General features: G+C 43.1%; 1 protein-coding gene across 1 annotated transcript in view; it reads right to left on the bottom strand.

Moving 5' to 3' along the window:
- The window catches only part of KIF6 (kinesin family member 6), a 1,617,941-nt gene that overhangs the window by 1,085,406 nt on the left and 516,432 nt on the right, over window positions 1-16,103 (bottom strand). The window contains exon 9 of the mRNA XM_078647330.1: window positions 9,534-9,620. Coding sequence (XP_078503456.1) covers window positions 9,534-9,620 — 87 coding nt within the window. The remainder of the gene's footprint in view (window positions 1-9,533; window positions 9,621-16,103) is intronic.

Raw genomic sequence — 16,103 nt, 5'->3', positions numbered from 1 at the left:
GAGATCTTTGCGAAGATGGTAAAGACATACCCCACTTTATGGGAGACGTGCCTGGTCTTTGCAGACCCTAATCCTGTGGTTGTTATTGCATTTACCGAACTATGTGCAGGCATAAAAAACCTGATCTCTAGACCAGTGGGTACATGCAACTCTGACCCTAAATGGTTCAATAACACTTGCTCCAAAGCCAATAGGGAGTTGAGAGCGGCTCTGTCTGCAAACACCAGAGATCCTATGCTTATTCGCACACTAAGGTCAAATTATAAGAGGGCCTTAAGAACTAGGCGTGACACCGTTCTGAAAGAACACTGGAATAATTTGGCTTGTGCAGCTAACACTAAAAGCACAAATGCCTTTAGGTCCGCAACCAAATCCCTAAGAACTCTTGGGAATCCCCCCACGCCCCTTGATTGCAATATTTCCAGAGAAGTATGGGTTGCTCACTTTTCTAAAATATACGCCCCCCCCATTATATTGTGATAATAACTTGTCTATTATATGTCCTACTAAAATTTCAATAACTATAGGTGAGGTCGAGGAGGCAATATCCCAGAGTTTGGGTAATAAAGCACCTGGACCTGATGGCCTACCGATAGACCTCATAAAAGTAGGACAGGAATGTTGGGCCCCCTTATTATTAAATGTTTTTAATAATTTAATTACAACCGATATTCCTAGTACATGGTCAACTTCTGTAATTGTACCAATTTTTAAAAAAGGATCAAGATCGGATCCTAGCTGCTATAGGCCGATCTCATTAATCAACAATACCCTCAAAATTTTAGGAAGAGTTTTATTTAATAAAATCAGGGCATGGGCAGAGGAAGAAAATATTTTAAACAAATGCCAGTTGGGTTTCCAGAGCCATCTGGGTAGAGTGGAACAGTGCCTGAATTTGAACCTAATTATAGGAAAATACACCATCGCTCGACACAGTCCACTGTACCTGGCTTTTATGGACCTTTCGTCCGCTTTCGACTTTGTCAACAGGTCGAAGCTCTGGCAACGCCTTTTGGACTACGTTCTGGATAATAATCTGGTATACTTTTTGTGACATACCTGCATAGAGACCTAAAAGCCAGAGTAAGGATATGCATAGATGGAGCAGTGTCAGGAGACATAACGGTTGGCAGAGGCGTTAGACAAGGGTGCTTCCTTGCCCCTCTTTTATTTATTTTATATATTACCGAACTCCATAACGCCCTTTCTATTTTAACTTCCGATGTCCCTATAATAAATGGCACTAAACTCGCCTCCCTACTCTATGCAGACGATGCAGTTTTAATGGGTCGCACACCGAACGCCCTGAGGATTTTAGTGAGGGGATTTTTGGATTTTATGTATAGCCTTGACCTTTGCACTAATTTAAAAAAAATCGTTTTTAATGTTTTGTGGCCCTAAAAAACGTCACATTAATAGGATTGTCTTAGATCAGGGTTCACTGTTATGCACTCGCACTTTTCCGTACCTGGGCCTACAATTCGCCGATAACGGCTCATGGACCGCTCACTTGGCTTACGGTCGATCTAAGTTCATCAAGGCCATAAATTCCGTACTATCTATAAGACACAATGTGTCCCTGTTATGACATATGGGGCCGAAATCTGGGAATACTCAAACTTAAAAAACGCCCAGGCTGAGGAGAAGAGATTCTGCAGAAGGCTTTTGGGTCTACTGATTTCATCCTCCACCTTCATAAGCCACAATTAATTAAAATTGTTTTATTTGGAGGACTACATTAAGGCACGTCGGGTGTTGTTCTGGATTAAGGTTTGGAAAAACCCAGAAGCATCACTGACAAGGGAAATTTTGGCTGACTGCCTAAAATGTGATCAGGGTATTAAAATCCCATGGCTTGCCCAAGTTCGGGCAAGCCTGGCAGCAGTCAATCTTGAACACATATTTGACAACCCAAATGGACTAGAGGGGACTAACGTGAAGATAATACGGAATACCCTCTATAGGCATTATGGGGAGACTAGATACAACGCAGAACTAGCAAAATCTTCTGTGAAACGCTATATCCAAATAGAAGGCGACATTGTATCTACCTCGCTCACACCAGCCGGCTACCTCCTTAAAGAAATTACATGCTGGGAGCGCAGCCTCTTGTTTCGCCTAAGAGCAGGATCTATAAAGTACCTACTGTATTTCCCCTTGGGCTACCACTCTAACATTGAGAATCTGGTCTGCCCATGTCAGAACTCCTGGAAGCAAACACTAATGCACTTTTTGTTCTTTTGCTCCTATTATCAAAAATACAGTAAGCCCCTCCTGATACCATTTTTTAGAGCTAAAGGCATAAAAGATTTTAATGTGGCATTTAAATCTGTCTTACAGCTTAAAGATGATGGATTAATATACCGTGTGTGTACCTTTTTAAAAATGGCCATACGATCCCGTATTTCTATAAATTAATTCTTATTTAAAAGAACTATGTCACCTCAACAGATCGGAAAGAGGCCTCTTTGCACTTTGCACATTTGCACCTTAAATTTATGCTGCTATATGTAAATATGTGAATTGTTTTTCCCTTGTCCTCACTTTGGTAAATATGGAGACATAGATAACAATCTACTCCTAGATCTTTGGCTGCTATTACACTATGCACATTATTTAGATAGTCTAATAATTAGGATTTATGCCCTATGCACTTTAGAAAATCTGCGATTAAAATAATGCTGCCAAATATTTGTTCTATGTATATCTTGCTGCTAGTATAACGGTGATCTCTGTATATTTATATTTATTAGATAGAGTTATAGAAACATATAGGAATTGGTGGATATGGACATCAATGATATCTTGCACTTTTTACTTGTCATTGTTTTTATTAAGGAAAATGTAGTACACTTACTTTATTTTAACTTTGACCATGTACGTAATTATGAGTATGCTTTTATGGATAATGCAATATCCGAATAAAGGTTATTTTGATTTTTTGAAACTCTCAAATGACACATCATAGATTGTGTTCTATAAATTATGAAGATTTCCAACTTTCAGTCATTGTCAAAAATCAGTAGAAGTACTCATAGGAATACACTGAGTTCCATGCACACCCCTACTGCTACATACTTACTCGTGAGGAGCATATTAAGGCAGACTTGTATGAACAAATTTAGGAGAGTTCCGTACCCTTTCCTACCTTGGTGGCACACTTGCACCTATCCTTTGTAGCCATGCATGTATGTGTTTTTCCAGTATCCAGCTTTGTTGATATCTGCACTGTGCATGGCCACATGCCTACCCATGTTCCCACCCAACCATCCACTTAAGACTGTCAAACTTTCACCACACTCATGGAGTGTACGGTACACAGGAATATAGCACATGAAATATACAAATCTGATTATGGGAATCAGAGGTCAGAAATGTAGCCATGTATCTGAAACTTGCCACCACCCAGGTAAGATAGATGTCTCAATCTAAGAATAGCAAGATTACACCCATTGTACAGGACATTGTAAGGCGTTAGGCTCAACCAATAGCTGCTTATACTAACAATAAATATATAAACACGTGACACACATATTTGCCATGAAATGTCTCCATATGAGCCGGGAAGATGCCCTCTGCCACTAAGGAAATTATGCCACAGTCACAGTACTTGCTTCTAATGACACCATGAATTATCACTAAAAACAAAACTTGAAATGCACTCATTGTGTTCCCAACTACAGTCTTTCATTTTTAATAAATGCTTGACCCAAATATCAGGCATGTTCTCATTTTTAGGTCGAAGCCTGCGTTGCAGCGTATGCGCTGCTGCAGGCAAGAGACATTGTGAGGAGGGGATTTCAGTATGGCGTTAACAAAATGCAACCATATCCTTACAAAGCCCAAAGACAGTGAAGTGCTAGGCATCTCAAAAAATATAAAGGGTTGTCTTCACACACCACCAGGTGTCATGCTTCATCATTGGCAGTCCTTGGTTTAAAAAAAACATGTTTGATAGAGAGCAGGCCTACACCTGAAGACAGAGAGGCACTTCTAATAAGCTAAATGGGGGCCTGTGAATAAGTGATTTTAAAACCCAATGTGGTAACCCAAATACATTTATGCGCTGGGTAATACTTGGTATTAAAAGCTGAAGTGTGGGGATTGGGGGAACTATTACCGCATCACCACCTCTGTCGTCAACATGTTTAGGCCTTTGGCCCAGATATGTCTGTGGCATTCATCAGGACAAAACACAGGGCTCCTATCTTACCAATGCGGTCAGATATTACCACTATGTTAGGGTGACCTGTGCCATCCTCTTACTAAACTGGTCTTTCTTAAACCCCAAGTTAAGGTCCTAATTACCCCTTGGGAAGAGGGTAAAATGGACCACTTGTAGTTACACTTGCCTGAAGGTGCGTCCCTCGCCGTCCTCTTAGAGATGTCTACTCCTCTTCCAAGGTGTTATGTGTTGATATATTCCTTTTTAATAAACTAACTATTTTAACTCCACGGATCAGTCTGCAATTTTAGGACAATATACCATAGTCACTACCTTTCATTCTTTTACAAAATAAAGACATGCACGTCCTTTTCAGTCATTTTCATGTGTTCCCAACATAACAGTCAAAGTTCTCATATGTCCCCTACACCAGTAAGCAAAACAATGCCCTATGTGCCAGTCACGCACTAGTCTGTGAGGGCATGTTCGCAGATGTGCCCATATCCCAGTCATCACACCCTTCCACCGGGTGTGGGGAGGTCTTGCCTCTTGAAGGCTGTGTGTGACAACAGCAGGGAGCTGGACCAGGAGCTGAATTACTTTTCGTCACACTGTCCCCGTTTGCACAGAAAGGAACCGTGTACCTGATCACATACCTGCACTGTTTACTGTTCACATCCAAAATTGTGAAAGTTTGACTGGTGTTTTTTTTTCTTCTATATAGCGCAAACTCGATCTGAAGGTACTGGAGCACTTTACATGAGCGCCGATAACATGACACAAGGACACATTCTTTTTTTTGCATAATGGAGATTAAGGGCCAGATGTAGGTCGGTCGGTAACAGCCGAAAATCGGTATTTTCGGCCGTTACCGACCGGTATGTATGAATTGGTATGTAGGGGCATATTTTTACAGAATCGGTAAATTTACCGATTCGGTAAATTTACCGATTCTGTAAAATACCGAATCAGTATTTTTTACCGATTCGGTATATCCAAATGTAGGTGGCACTCCAGAGAGTGCCACAGGCCTTACAGATTCGGTATTTTACCACACAATCCAATTGTGTGGTAAAATACCGAATCCAGGTGTGCATGCACATGTGTGCAGCCATGTGACAGACAGACATGCCCTTAGGGCATGTCTGTGTGCCACATGGCTCACATGCCCGTCTTTGGGGTGCTAGAGGGTGTCAAAGTGACACCCCCTGCACCGTTGCTAAAATCGGTATTTACCGATTCTGTAATTACAGAATCGGTATTGCCCATTGATTCCTATGGGCTTCAAGGCCCATAGGAATCAATGGGCAATACCGATTCGGTATTTACAGAATTGGTAAATACCGAATCTTAAAGATTCTGTATTTACAGATTCTGTAATACCTACATCTCCCCCCCTTCATATTTACAGACTCTTAAATACCGAATCAGTAAAATTCGGTATTTAAGAGTCTGTAAATATGAATTACCTACATCTGGCCCTAAGAGATTTGTCCAGAATCATGAGATGTTGAGTCGATGACGAGACTTGAACCTGGGTCCCAAGGTCCAAAGCCAGCAGCTTTGGCCTTAACACCACATCCATGAAGCTACCGGCCCGCCATTCCCTGCAGATGGAGACTCGGCCTGACTTTAAAGGGGGAGCAGTGAATCATTCACAGGCGCAAGCACTCTCTGACCTCACTCGCGTGCAGGGATTATTTGAGGGGGAGGAGCTTGTAGTGTAGTTCCTATATTCCCGATAGGCTCTGCGCATTGGAATCATATATCCTATAGATTAGACGTAGGGCTTAGGTCGACTGGGTCTCTATCGAATATACTAGACTTAATTGTGCGTGCCAGTTAGCTCAGAGGTCACTAGAAACTTTCTCGAATTCACAAGAAGGGATTAGTCTCTGACAACCGCATAAACATGACAATTTTGTTTTCCCAAGATAAAACGTATCTTCAGAGTCGTGGAAACAATAGAAAGATATTTCACTTAGTCTTTCGTGCATGCTTCGTTTCACTAGAGGTGCAGAGAAAGTAGAAAGACGGGCGTTTTCAATAAAAGGTTTTATTGGGCAGTCTTCTTTCTCAAGCATAAGAAGTGAACTGCTACAATCGTAAAACTGGTTGTAAAATATAATGCATACAGTATAAATAGTAGAATAAAATAATACTGTAAGAACATTGTATGGTTCCTAAACCAAGTCAAGTCAAAGAAACTTTATTTCGGTCAATATGACCTAAAAAGTTCAACACAGAACAAACATTTACATAAAAAGGGAGAACTGCGCCAGCTGATAATCATAATTTAAAAAAGTTACAACCGATTATGATTATATACATTTTCTCATAGTGGAATTAATTAATTAATTTGGAACTTTGAGATGTGTAATACGGCAAGTCTTACGCAGTTAATTTCGGAAAGTGCGTAGTGCAATGTGTAAATAAATTAGCTAAAAGAAAAACAGGGAATATAAAAGAGAGCAAAAGCTACTGGCTAAAAAACTATACAATTAAAAAAACTATACATGAAATGCTACAGAGTTAGGGAATTGATTATACTAGATATGTATGTCATCGTAGGGCAATCAAAATGACATTTCATGATTTCAGATAAACCCTTCTAGTACACCACATTGAAAACAAAAAACCAGCAACCGAATATACTATTGGGATGCTAGTATCTGTTTTCAATATCCTGAAAATTTCGAGACTGCGTCTATTACCAAGGTTCCTGCACAACTGGACCAGCCAGCGTCTCCTTGCCTAAACCAAATATATATATATATATATATATATATATATATATATATATATATATATATATATATATATATATATATATATATATATATATATATATATATATATATATATATGTTCTCTCGAAATTCCCCAGCTTTAGGATCGCACTCTGCTGCTCTCGACCATCCGGCAGTGAAATGCAGCCTCGTGATTACCTTCGTTTCTTTAGTTACTGCCAACGCGTTTCAGGGCTTGACGCCCCTTCTTCCTGGGCTGAAAAAGGCACAACTGAAGCCAGCATGTCTTGTTAACCAGCATTTATTCCAACAATCATCCCCCAGAGGGCGTGTTACATCCAATCTCCACTGGTGCATTATGGGAGGTGGAGTGCTGCATGCGGCTGGTAGTCTCCTTATAGTAAGTTCATTTGTGTTTTTTCTCCATTATCAAATATTTTCCTCTAAGTGAGTCACGTTTTGGTATTCACAGGGCTTGTTTAAAAAAAAAAAAAAAAAAAAAAAAAAAAAAAAATCGAGTGAAATGGGAATTCATGTGGCTTGTCTTCATTGGGGCTCCTCTGCACATGACTGATGCTTTTGGCTTTTGCCCAGCCGAGAGGACAAACCCATCGCTGAAAGGCGGGTCCGTGCAGGCTCAGAAATACAGCCTGCTTTGTGGAATGAAGGTGAGCAGCGCGCTGCAGAACGACGCTGCTCAAAACTCGTTTTTGTTACTACAAAGCAGGGCAGATGGCTGAAGGGAGGAATTCACCTTTCCACTTGGAGAAAACTTTTACAGGTGATAATTGGGACTGAAAGACTCCCCCACATGAGGAATATTCAAAGACAGCACTACAATAACCAGGGAGCTTTGCACTGAAGCCCCACCCACTGAGGTAATATTTTACAAGTGCAAAACGAATTTGAGTGCATTCATTTCCCTGCCTGAGCCACTGAAGAAAGGATGTCAGTATCCTGAAACGCGTTTGGCAATGATAAAGAACTTGGTGAACTTTACCTTTCAGTCCGTCTGCTGGCAAGTAATGAAAAAATAAATCGAGTGAAATGGGAATTCATGTGGCTTGTCTTCATTGGGGCTCCTCTGCACATGACTGATATATATATATATATATATACATATATATATATATATACACATACATAAATAACAGAGGCTAAAAGTACTCAACTGGTGCTTCTAAAATACGCCTACCCCGGTGTACCTAACCTAAGCTTAGTACGAGGGAGGAAGTAAGTGAGGAGTAGCATAAATGTAGTATTCTTTTGCCAAGAATCTGCTCAAGATTTCTCGAAGGGTCTAATCAGCTCCGTACCTTAGTTTAGAATGAAGAAGGTCAGGCTCAGGACTCGATTTCCCAGCAACCCCCAAGGGTAGCCTGAAAACACTGGAGCTGGATTTCTCGGCAGGAGAAAAGACAGCGTCTCTCTCAGTGCGTCTACTGGAGGGTCGGCTTCCTTCGGCACTTGCTGTAGCAGAGCGCGTGGGGCAAGTAGATAGTCGAACTGCTCCAAACCATCGTGTGTTTGCTTGGGCGAGTGTGGGCATATTTATACTTTGAAGGTGCCGACTTTGACGTACAGTTGGACATCATAACGTCATCAAAGAGTCTCAGCTCTTTGAAAACTCCATGAGTTCTTGGACAAATCAATATTCAGGCAAGGGGAAGTCCCTAACTGCTGAAGCCGAGTTTTCAAAGAAATCGTTGTGGATTTTCGGAACTAGTGGAAGTAGCCCTGCCGTATTTGGACTGCATGAGCTATGCCTAAATATGGTTATGATTTCTTTGCCTATATAAGGATATGGCGATTTATACCTATATAAGGGCATGAATCGGGAAACTTACAATAGGGTCCTAAAATGATACATAACAAGCCGGGACCTTCACATGTGGTACCCAAGTTTCCCTCTTCAAGGCTTCTTTGCTCTACTGCTCATGTCTGTAATATGGCAGGGGTGCAAAGGCATAGGGTTCTCTGATTTGGTTGGGACTAGGCCCCCAAGCAAATAAGGGAATGCCCACCTCCAGCGCCTTGAGATTGCGCTAACAAGATACGCACCAGCATGATTCATACTACTGAGCCCCAAGTTACCCACAGGGCACTAAATGCTCGTGTCAATGGGATGCTGCCAGCACCTGGAGGGGCTACAACTTTTGATTGTGCCTGTGTGTTTATGGGGGGGGTCCAGTAGGACTGTCACGAATGGTCGGTGGTCCAGATCCTAACCCCGGGTGATAAACAGCTGACGAATGATTGAATGATGTTGTCAAGGAAGTTGTTGTCATCCTGGTCTCACAGCACAGATGCTACTGTACACTGTGTGACAAGGATGCCCCGCCTCCCTCCGGAGCAGGTGATGGAGCCCCTGCCTGGAAGTTTCACTGGGACAGCAGTGGTTCCACTTAAATGCTCCGAGCGTTTCCCAGGACATTAAGAGCTCTTACTGAAGGAACTTTAATCGAAATCTCCCCTGAGGCCAAAAAAAACAACATCAAGTCTGCCAAAGATTGAGGGAGATGCAGGGTAGACACAGTGCAGCCCAGTGACTCATGCTCTCTCCAAGCCCCCCTCAGCCTCTGACCTCACTGTGCACACCAGGACACTCATATTCTTACCAGTCTGGGGTCTATCTCTTCATTCAGAATAGCCTCGTTCTTAATCAGGGCAACTCTCTGCGCGAATCTGCAAGTCGATATGGACTCCTGCGAAGAGAAGGAGAAATGAGTTAACATCAGTGATGTGCAGCGTGAACGCCTCAGTATACTGCCAATGGAGACGCCATGTACAAGTGCATAAGGACTCCAGCGAACAGAAGGGGAACTGAGCTAACATCAGTGATGCGCAGCGTGAACGCTTCTATATAATATCAATGGAGACGCCATGTGCAAGTGCATAAGACCGCCCTGATAAAATAGGGGGGGCATAGCGGTCGTATACAAAGAGGGCTTAAAAATCTCTGTACTTGAACAATGTAGCAGCACTCTGATAGAAATAATGATATTTAAGGTCAGCTCTATTGCCAAAACTCACTGGAAGGGAGCTTTAGTCTATCGCCCTCCCGGGTCAGCGCAGGGTTTTGTAACGTCCGTTATGGAATTGCTAGCTCCATATATTAGGGCAAAGGAAGATTTTATACTCTTAGGAGATTTTAATATTCACGCAGATATCCCCACACACCCGGATACCCTATCCTTGCTCTCAGACTTATCTACACTGGGACTCCATATACAAAATAATGGGCCCACACATATAGGGGGTCATACTTTGGACTTGGTTTTTACTAACTGTTCCAAAATCCAATGTTGTCCCCACAGAAGTGTAAATTGGTCTGACCACTTTCTAGTGGAGTTTTTCCTATTAGGCATAGGTAAGCCCTCTCTTAGGTTTTCTCTTCCACCCTTCTGGCGCCGTCAATGGCATAAAGTAACTGTGGAAGATCTACAGAGGGAATGGAAGAAACCGGATTTTTTAGAAACAGATGATGTGGAATCTGCACTGCTTAAATTTAACAACTCCCTAGTAGAGGCAATTAATTACATGGCATTCCTTAAACTCCATAAACAACACCCTACTTCCAAACGTGAGGTATGGTATTCTGAACAGCTTAGAACAGAAAAGCAGGGGTGTAGAAAACTGGAGAAAGCATGGAGGAAAACTCGGACGGAGGAAAGAAAGAAAGCCTATTTAGAAGCCCAATCCACCTACTATAAACATATTAGATCAGCCAGAAGGAATTGTTTAACCATGCAAATAGCCGAAGCAGGCAACTCCTCTAAAGAACTATATAAAATTTTACAGACTTTTGTTAAACCAGGAGCTTGTGAAAGCCCAGATGATTTCTCCCAACTCCTTTGCAAAAACATCTCTGTATTTTTTTAGAATAAAATCGAGATGATACATGGAAAAATAATGAAGGCCCCCAGACCCAGTAATATCACCATTAATATCTTTCCCCAGTCATCCTGGTATGGTGATAGTTCGCTAATGATGTTCCCAGAAATTAATGACTCTGATTATGCATCCTTAATCAGTCATGTCAAAACAGGGTCCCCAGATGATTTTATACCTGCCAAAATGGTTGCCTCCCTGAGCACGTTGCTCAGGTCAGAGATGCAATTGGTAATGAATCGCTCCCTTAAGGAGGGAAAGGTACCCTTAGAGTGGAAGAAAGCTGGGGTGAACCCTATTCGGAAGAATACAACATTGCCCTGGACAGACCTTTCTAACCTCCGCCCCATCTCCCTCTTACCATATCTCAGCAATATGACCGAGAGGCATGTAAACACCCATTTGTCTAAGTATATCGAGGCGGCGGGAGGTCTGGCCCAATCTCAATCTGGGTTCAGACCTAACCACAGCACCGAATCTGCCCTCCTATCCGTGACCGATAACATCAGGATGGCACTGGACGGGGGGGGGGGGGGGGCTCTATGATTCTGGTGCTGTTAGACCTTTCCGCTGCCTTCGACACGGTGTCACATGGCATTCTTCTCAGTCGCTTGCAAAAGTTGGGGGTAGGAGGTAAGGCTCTGTCCTGGTTGGAGAGTTTTCTCTCTAACCGCTCTCAAAGTGTCAGGCTGGGCTCCCTATGTTCCATCTCTAGGGAGCTCACCAAGGGGGTGCCACAAGGCTCATGCCTAAGCCCTACACTTTTCAATGTGTATGTGGCCCCCCTGGCAGACATTGTGAGAGCCTATGGGTTCACCCCGGTGTCGTACGCCGACGACACCCAGCTTTTGTTCCCTTTTCAAACCCTTACATCTTTAATTAGGAATTCCTTTGTTGAAGGGATGAGAGCTGTGTCGGATTGGATGGCCTCTAATTGCCTCCAATGCAACGTAGGCAAAACTGAGGTCATGTTGTTCGGGGAGGCACCTCTCCTATGGTCACCAGATTGGTGGCCCCTAGATCTGGGGCCGGTTCCCTGTCCCAAGCAGGTAGCAAAGAACCTTGGAGTACGTTTTGACCAGGCCTTGCTGCTAAGAGAACATGTCAGTCAGGTGACTAGATCCTGTTTCCATACCATCGGACTTTTAAGACGTATTTTTCCATTCCTGCCTGATTCAGACAGAAAGACCCTTGTTCAGACCCTTGTAATAAGTAGATTAGACTACTGCAATGGCCTTTACATCTCTGCCAATGAGGAACAACTCAGTAGGTTACAAGTGGTCCAGAACACCGCGGCAAGACTGGTCATTAATGCCCCGAACAGATCTCCCTCCCGTCCCCTCCTTGACACACTTCATTGGTTACCAGTGCGACAACGTATTAAGTTTAAGGTTTGTTGCACTATATTTAAATGTCTTTCTGGCTCTGGACCAAAATATTTAACAGAAAAAATCATCCCTTACCTACCCAAACGTGCTTTACGTTCCAGCAACCAAATGCTTCTTTAGGTACCCCGCGTGAAGAAAGTAAGACAGGGAGGTCGAACTCTGTCTTACAAGGGTCCCATAATGTGGAACTCACTCCCCTTTGCCCTGAGACAGGGCACCAACTTCCAAACCTTTAAAAAGTCTCTTAAAACCCATCTCTTCCCGTCTGTATAACTATAGCACATCCTACTTGCGTCTGATGAGCAACATAGCTCTTGGCACAAGCGCGGAGATACCCCTACGGGGGTCGAATTCCTGCGCTATACAAGAAAAGAAAAGAAAAATAAATAAATAAATAAATAAATAAATAAGGACTCCTGCGTACAGAAGGGAAACAGAGTTAACATCAGTGATGTACAGCGTGAACGCTTCAGTATAATACCAATGGAGGCGCCATGTACAAGTGCATTAGGAATCCTACGAAGGGAAGAACTGAGCGAACATCAGCGATGCACAGCGTGAACGCTTCCTTATAATATCAATGGAGACGCCATGTACAAGTGCATTAGGACTCCTATGAAGAGAAGGGGAACTAAGCGAACATCAGCGATGCGCAGTGTGAACGCTTCAGTATACTATCAATGGAGACGCCATGCACAAGTGCATAAGGACTCCTACGAAAAGAAGGGGAACTGAGCTAACATCAGTGATGCAGAGCGTGAACGCTTCAATATACTACCAATAGAGACGCCATGTACAAGTGCATTAGGACTCCTACGAGGAGAAGAACTGAGCGAACATCAGCGACGCGCAGCGTGAATGCTTCAATATACTACCAATGAAGACACCATGTACAAGTGCATAAGAACTCCTATGAAGAGAAGGGGAACACAGTTAACATCAGCGACGCGCAGCGTGAACGCTTCAGTATACTATCAATGGAGACGCCATGTACAAGTGCATAAGAACTCCTGCAAAGAAAAGAGAACTGAGCTAACATCAGCGATGCGCAGCGTGAAAGCTTCAGTATACTACCAATAGAGACGCCATGCACAAGTGCATAAGGACTCCTACGAAGAGAAGGGGAACTGAGCTAACATCAGTGATGCACAGCGTGACCGCTTCAATATACTACCAATGGAGACACCATGTACAAGTGCATAAGGACTCCTATGAAGAGAAGGGGAACACAGTTAACATCAGCGACGAGCAGCGTGAACGCTTCAGTATACTACCAATGGAGACGCCATGTACAAGTGCATTAGGAATCCTACGAAGAGAAGAACGGAGCGAACATCAGCGATGCGCAGCGTGAGCGCTTCTATATAATATCAATGGAGAAGCCATGGACAAGTGCATTAGGACTCCTGCGAAGAGAAGGGGAACTAAGTGAACATCAGCGATGCGCAGCGTGAACGCTTCAGTATATTATCAATGGAGACGCCGTGTACAAGTGCATAAGGACTCCTGCGAAAAGAAGGAGAACTGAGCTAACATCAGCAATGCGCAGCGTGAACGCTTCAGTATACTACCAATGGAGACGCCACGTACAAGTGCATTAAGACTCCTACGAAGAGAAGAACTGAGCGAACATCAGCGATGCGCAGCGTGAAAGCTTCAGTATACTACCAATGGAGACGCCATGTACAAGTGCATAAGGACTCCTACGAAGAGAAGAACTGAGCGAACATCAGCGATGCGCAGCGTGAAAGCTTCAGTATACTACCAATGGAGACGCCATGTACAAGTGCATAAGGACTCCTACGAAGAGAAGGGGAACTGAGCTACCATCAGTGATGCACAGCGTGAACGCTTCAATATACTACCAATGTAGACACCATGTACAAGTGCATAAGAACTCCTATGAAGAGAAGGGGAACACAGTTAACAACAGAGACGCACAGCATGAACGCTTCAGCATACTATCAATGGAGACGCCATGTACAAGTGCATACGGACTCCTGCAAAGAAAAGAGAACTGAGGTAACATCAGCGATGCGCAGCATGAAAGCTTCAGTATACTACCAATGGAGACGCCATGCACAAGTGCATAAGGACTCCTACGAAGAGAAGGATAACTGAGCTAACATCAGTGATGCACAGTGTGACCGCTTCAATATACTTCCAATGTAGACACCATGTATAAGTGCATAAGGACTCCTGCGAAGAGAAGGGGAACTGAGGTAACATCAGCGATGCGCAGCGTGAATGCTTCAATATACTACCAATGGAGACGCCATGTACAAGTGCATAAGGACTCCTGCGAAGAGAAGGGGAACTGAGGTAACATCAGCGATGCGCAGCGTGAATGCTTCAATATACTACCAATGGAGACGCCATGTACAAGTGCATAAGGACTCCTGCGAAGAGAAGGGGAACTGAGTTAATATCAGTGAAGCACAGCGTGAACGCCAAAGTATGCTACCAATGGCCTGAGGGTTCCAAATGTGTCATGACCAAGTCGTGTGCAGGTTGTGCACATTCCCGCATAAGACACTGCGGCCGTAGAAAATCATGTCATTCTATGTAAATGTCATTGTTCCCAGAAGCTCATGAGAAGTCATGTGGCTCTAGACAGCATGCACGGTAGTGTCTTATACCTTTAACCTCTTCTATGGCGTGTGCAGTAGGAGAGGACCTTGGGTGGATCTGTAGTTTGATATCAAAATCTACACAGCTGAGGTCTCTAAAGGAGTAAGGGAGGACCAGGCACTCCACCGCAAGCATTATCCCGGTTCTGCTCTAGGTCACACCTATACCATCCCCTGGATGCCAGGGAGCATTAAAAGAACCATCTTCTAATGCAATAGACACATGGTCATCGCATCTTTGATATATTATGATCAATGCAATGTTAGGCAAATGGCGTTGGATGAGTAACTAATTATATTGTAGGTGAAGACCAGACAGATGTTTAGAAAAGGTAAGGAGTGAACCAAATAACATACCTAGACTGAATACTTTCAACCATTATTTTTTTTTCTAATCACATTGAAGGGCTGCATATTGCTTGCAGGTCTTAGCAAACACCGCTACTACCTTTCAGTTTGATAATGTGACCCTCCTCAATGAAGCAGGTTTAATGCTGTGATCTGGGGAGGGCTTAATTTTAGATGAGAATGAATTTCTCAAATTTTAGGAACATCTCTTGGGCACTGGCTGAGCTCATTATATGCCGCGTGTAACATGTTTATCATACACCTTTGCATTATTTGTCACATTAAAACATAGGACCTGTAAGTGGCATTGGATGTTAAATCTTTATTTAAAATTCTTCTAGAAGGTGATAGAACGAATGCTTAAAATTGCTCGTTACTTTTTACATATTCAGCAGAGATCAGCATTCTTTTCTGAGGGTGTAATATTTGAAGCTCAAAACATTGAGTATTCTTCATAATTTCATCCCATACTGATCCTGGTAAATCCTCATTTATCTCTTGTGTTGAATTCTGGCAAAGCCTCGGGATGCAGAATAAGCTTTGCTATTTGGTACCTTGTATAACTTATAAACAAGAAGGGTATGTGGGGGTCAAGGGGAAAGTTTTATGACCTGACTGCTCACTCCCCAATTACAAGATACAAAACACAAAAAGAGCAGAACAAGTCTAAAAAAGAGTGTGTGCCTACAACAGTAGCCGTGTGGTACTGGTGATGCATGCGTGAGACAAGGGTTGCCAGAACCATCGGTTGGAAGTTGAGGGAGGCTGACACGATTCCCATCAGACCACCCATGCGGTGGAGTTTGCGTCATGTGGGAAAGGTTTTGTCATGCCGTCCCACAACCGACCATATAGTGCCGGTGCAGGGATGGATGTAAAAGATATCATCACAGGCATGCATCCTAAAGTGATGGAAGAATGAGAAGAGTGC

This window comes from Lissotriton helveticus, chromosome 6 (genome assembly GCF_964261635.1).
Source record: "Lissotriton helveticus chromosome 6, aLisHel1.1, whole genome shotgun sequence".
Taxonomy (NCBI): Eukaryota; Metazoa; Chordata; class Amphibia; order Caudata; family Salamandridae; genus Lissotriton; species Lissotriton helveticus.
This window is presented reverse-complemented; position numbering and strand designations above follow the sequence as displayed.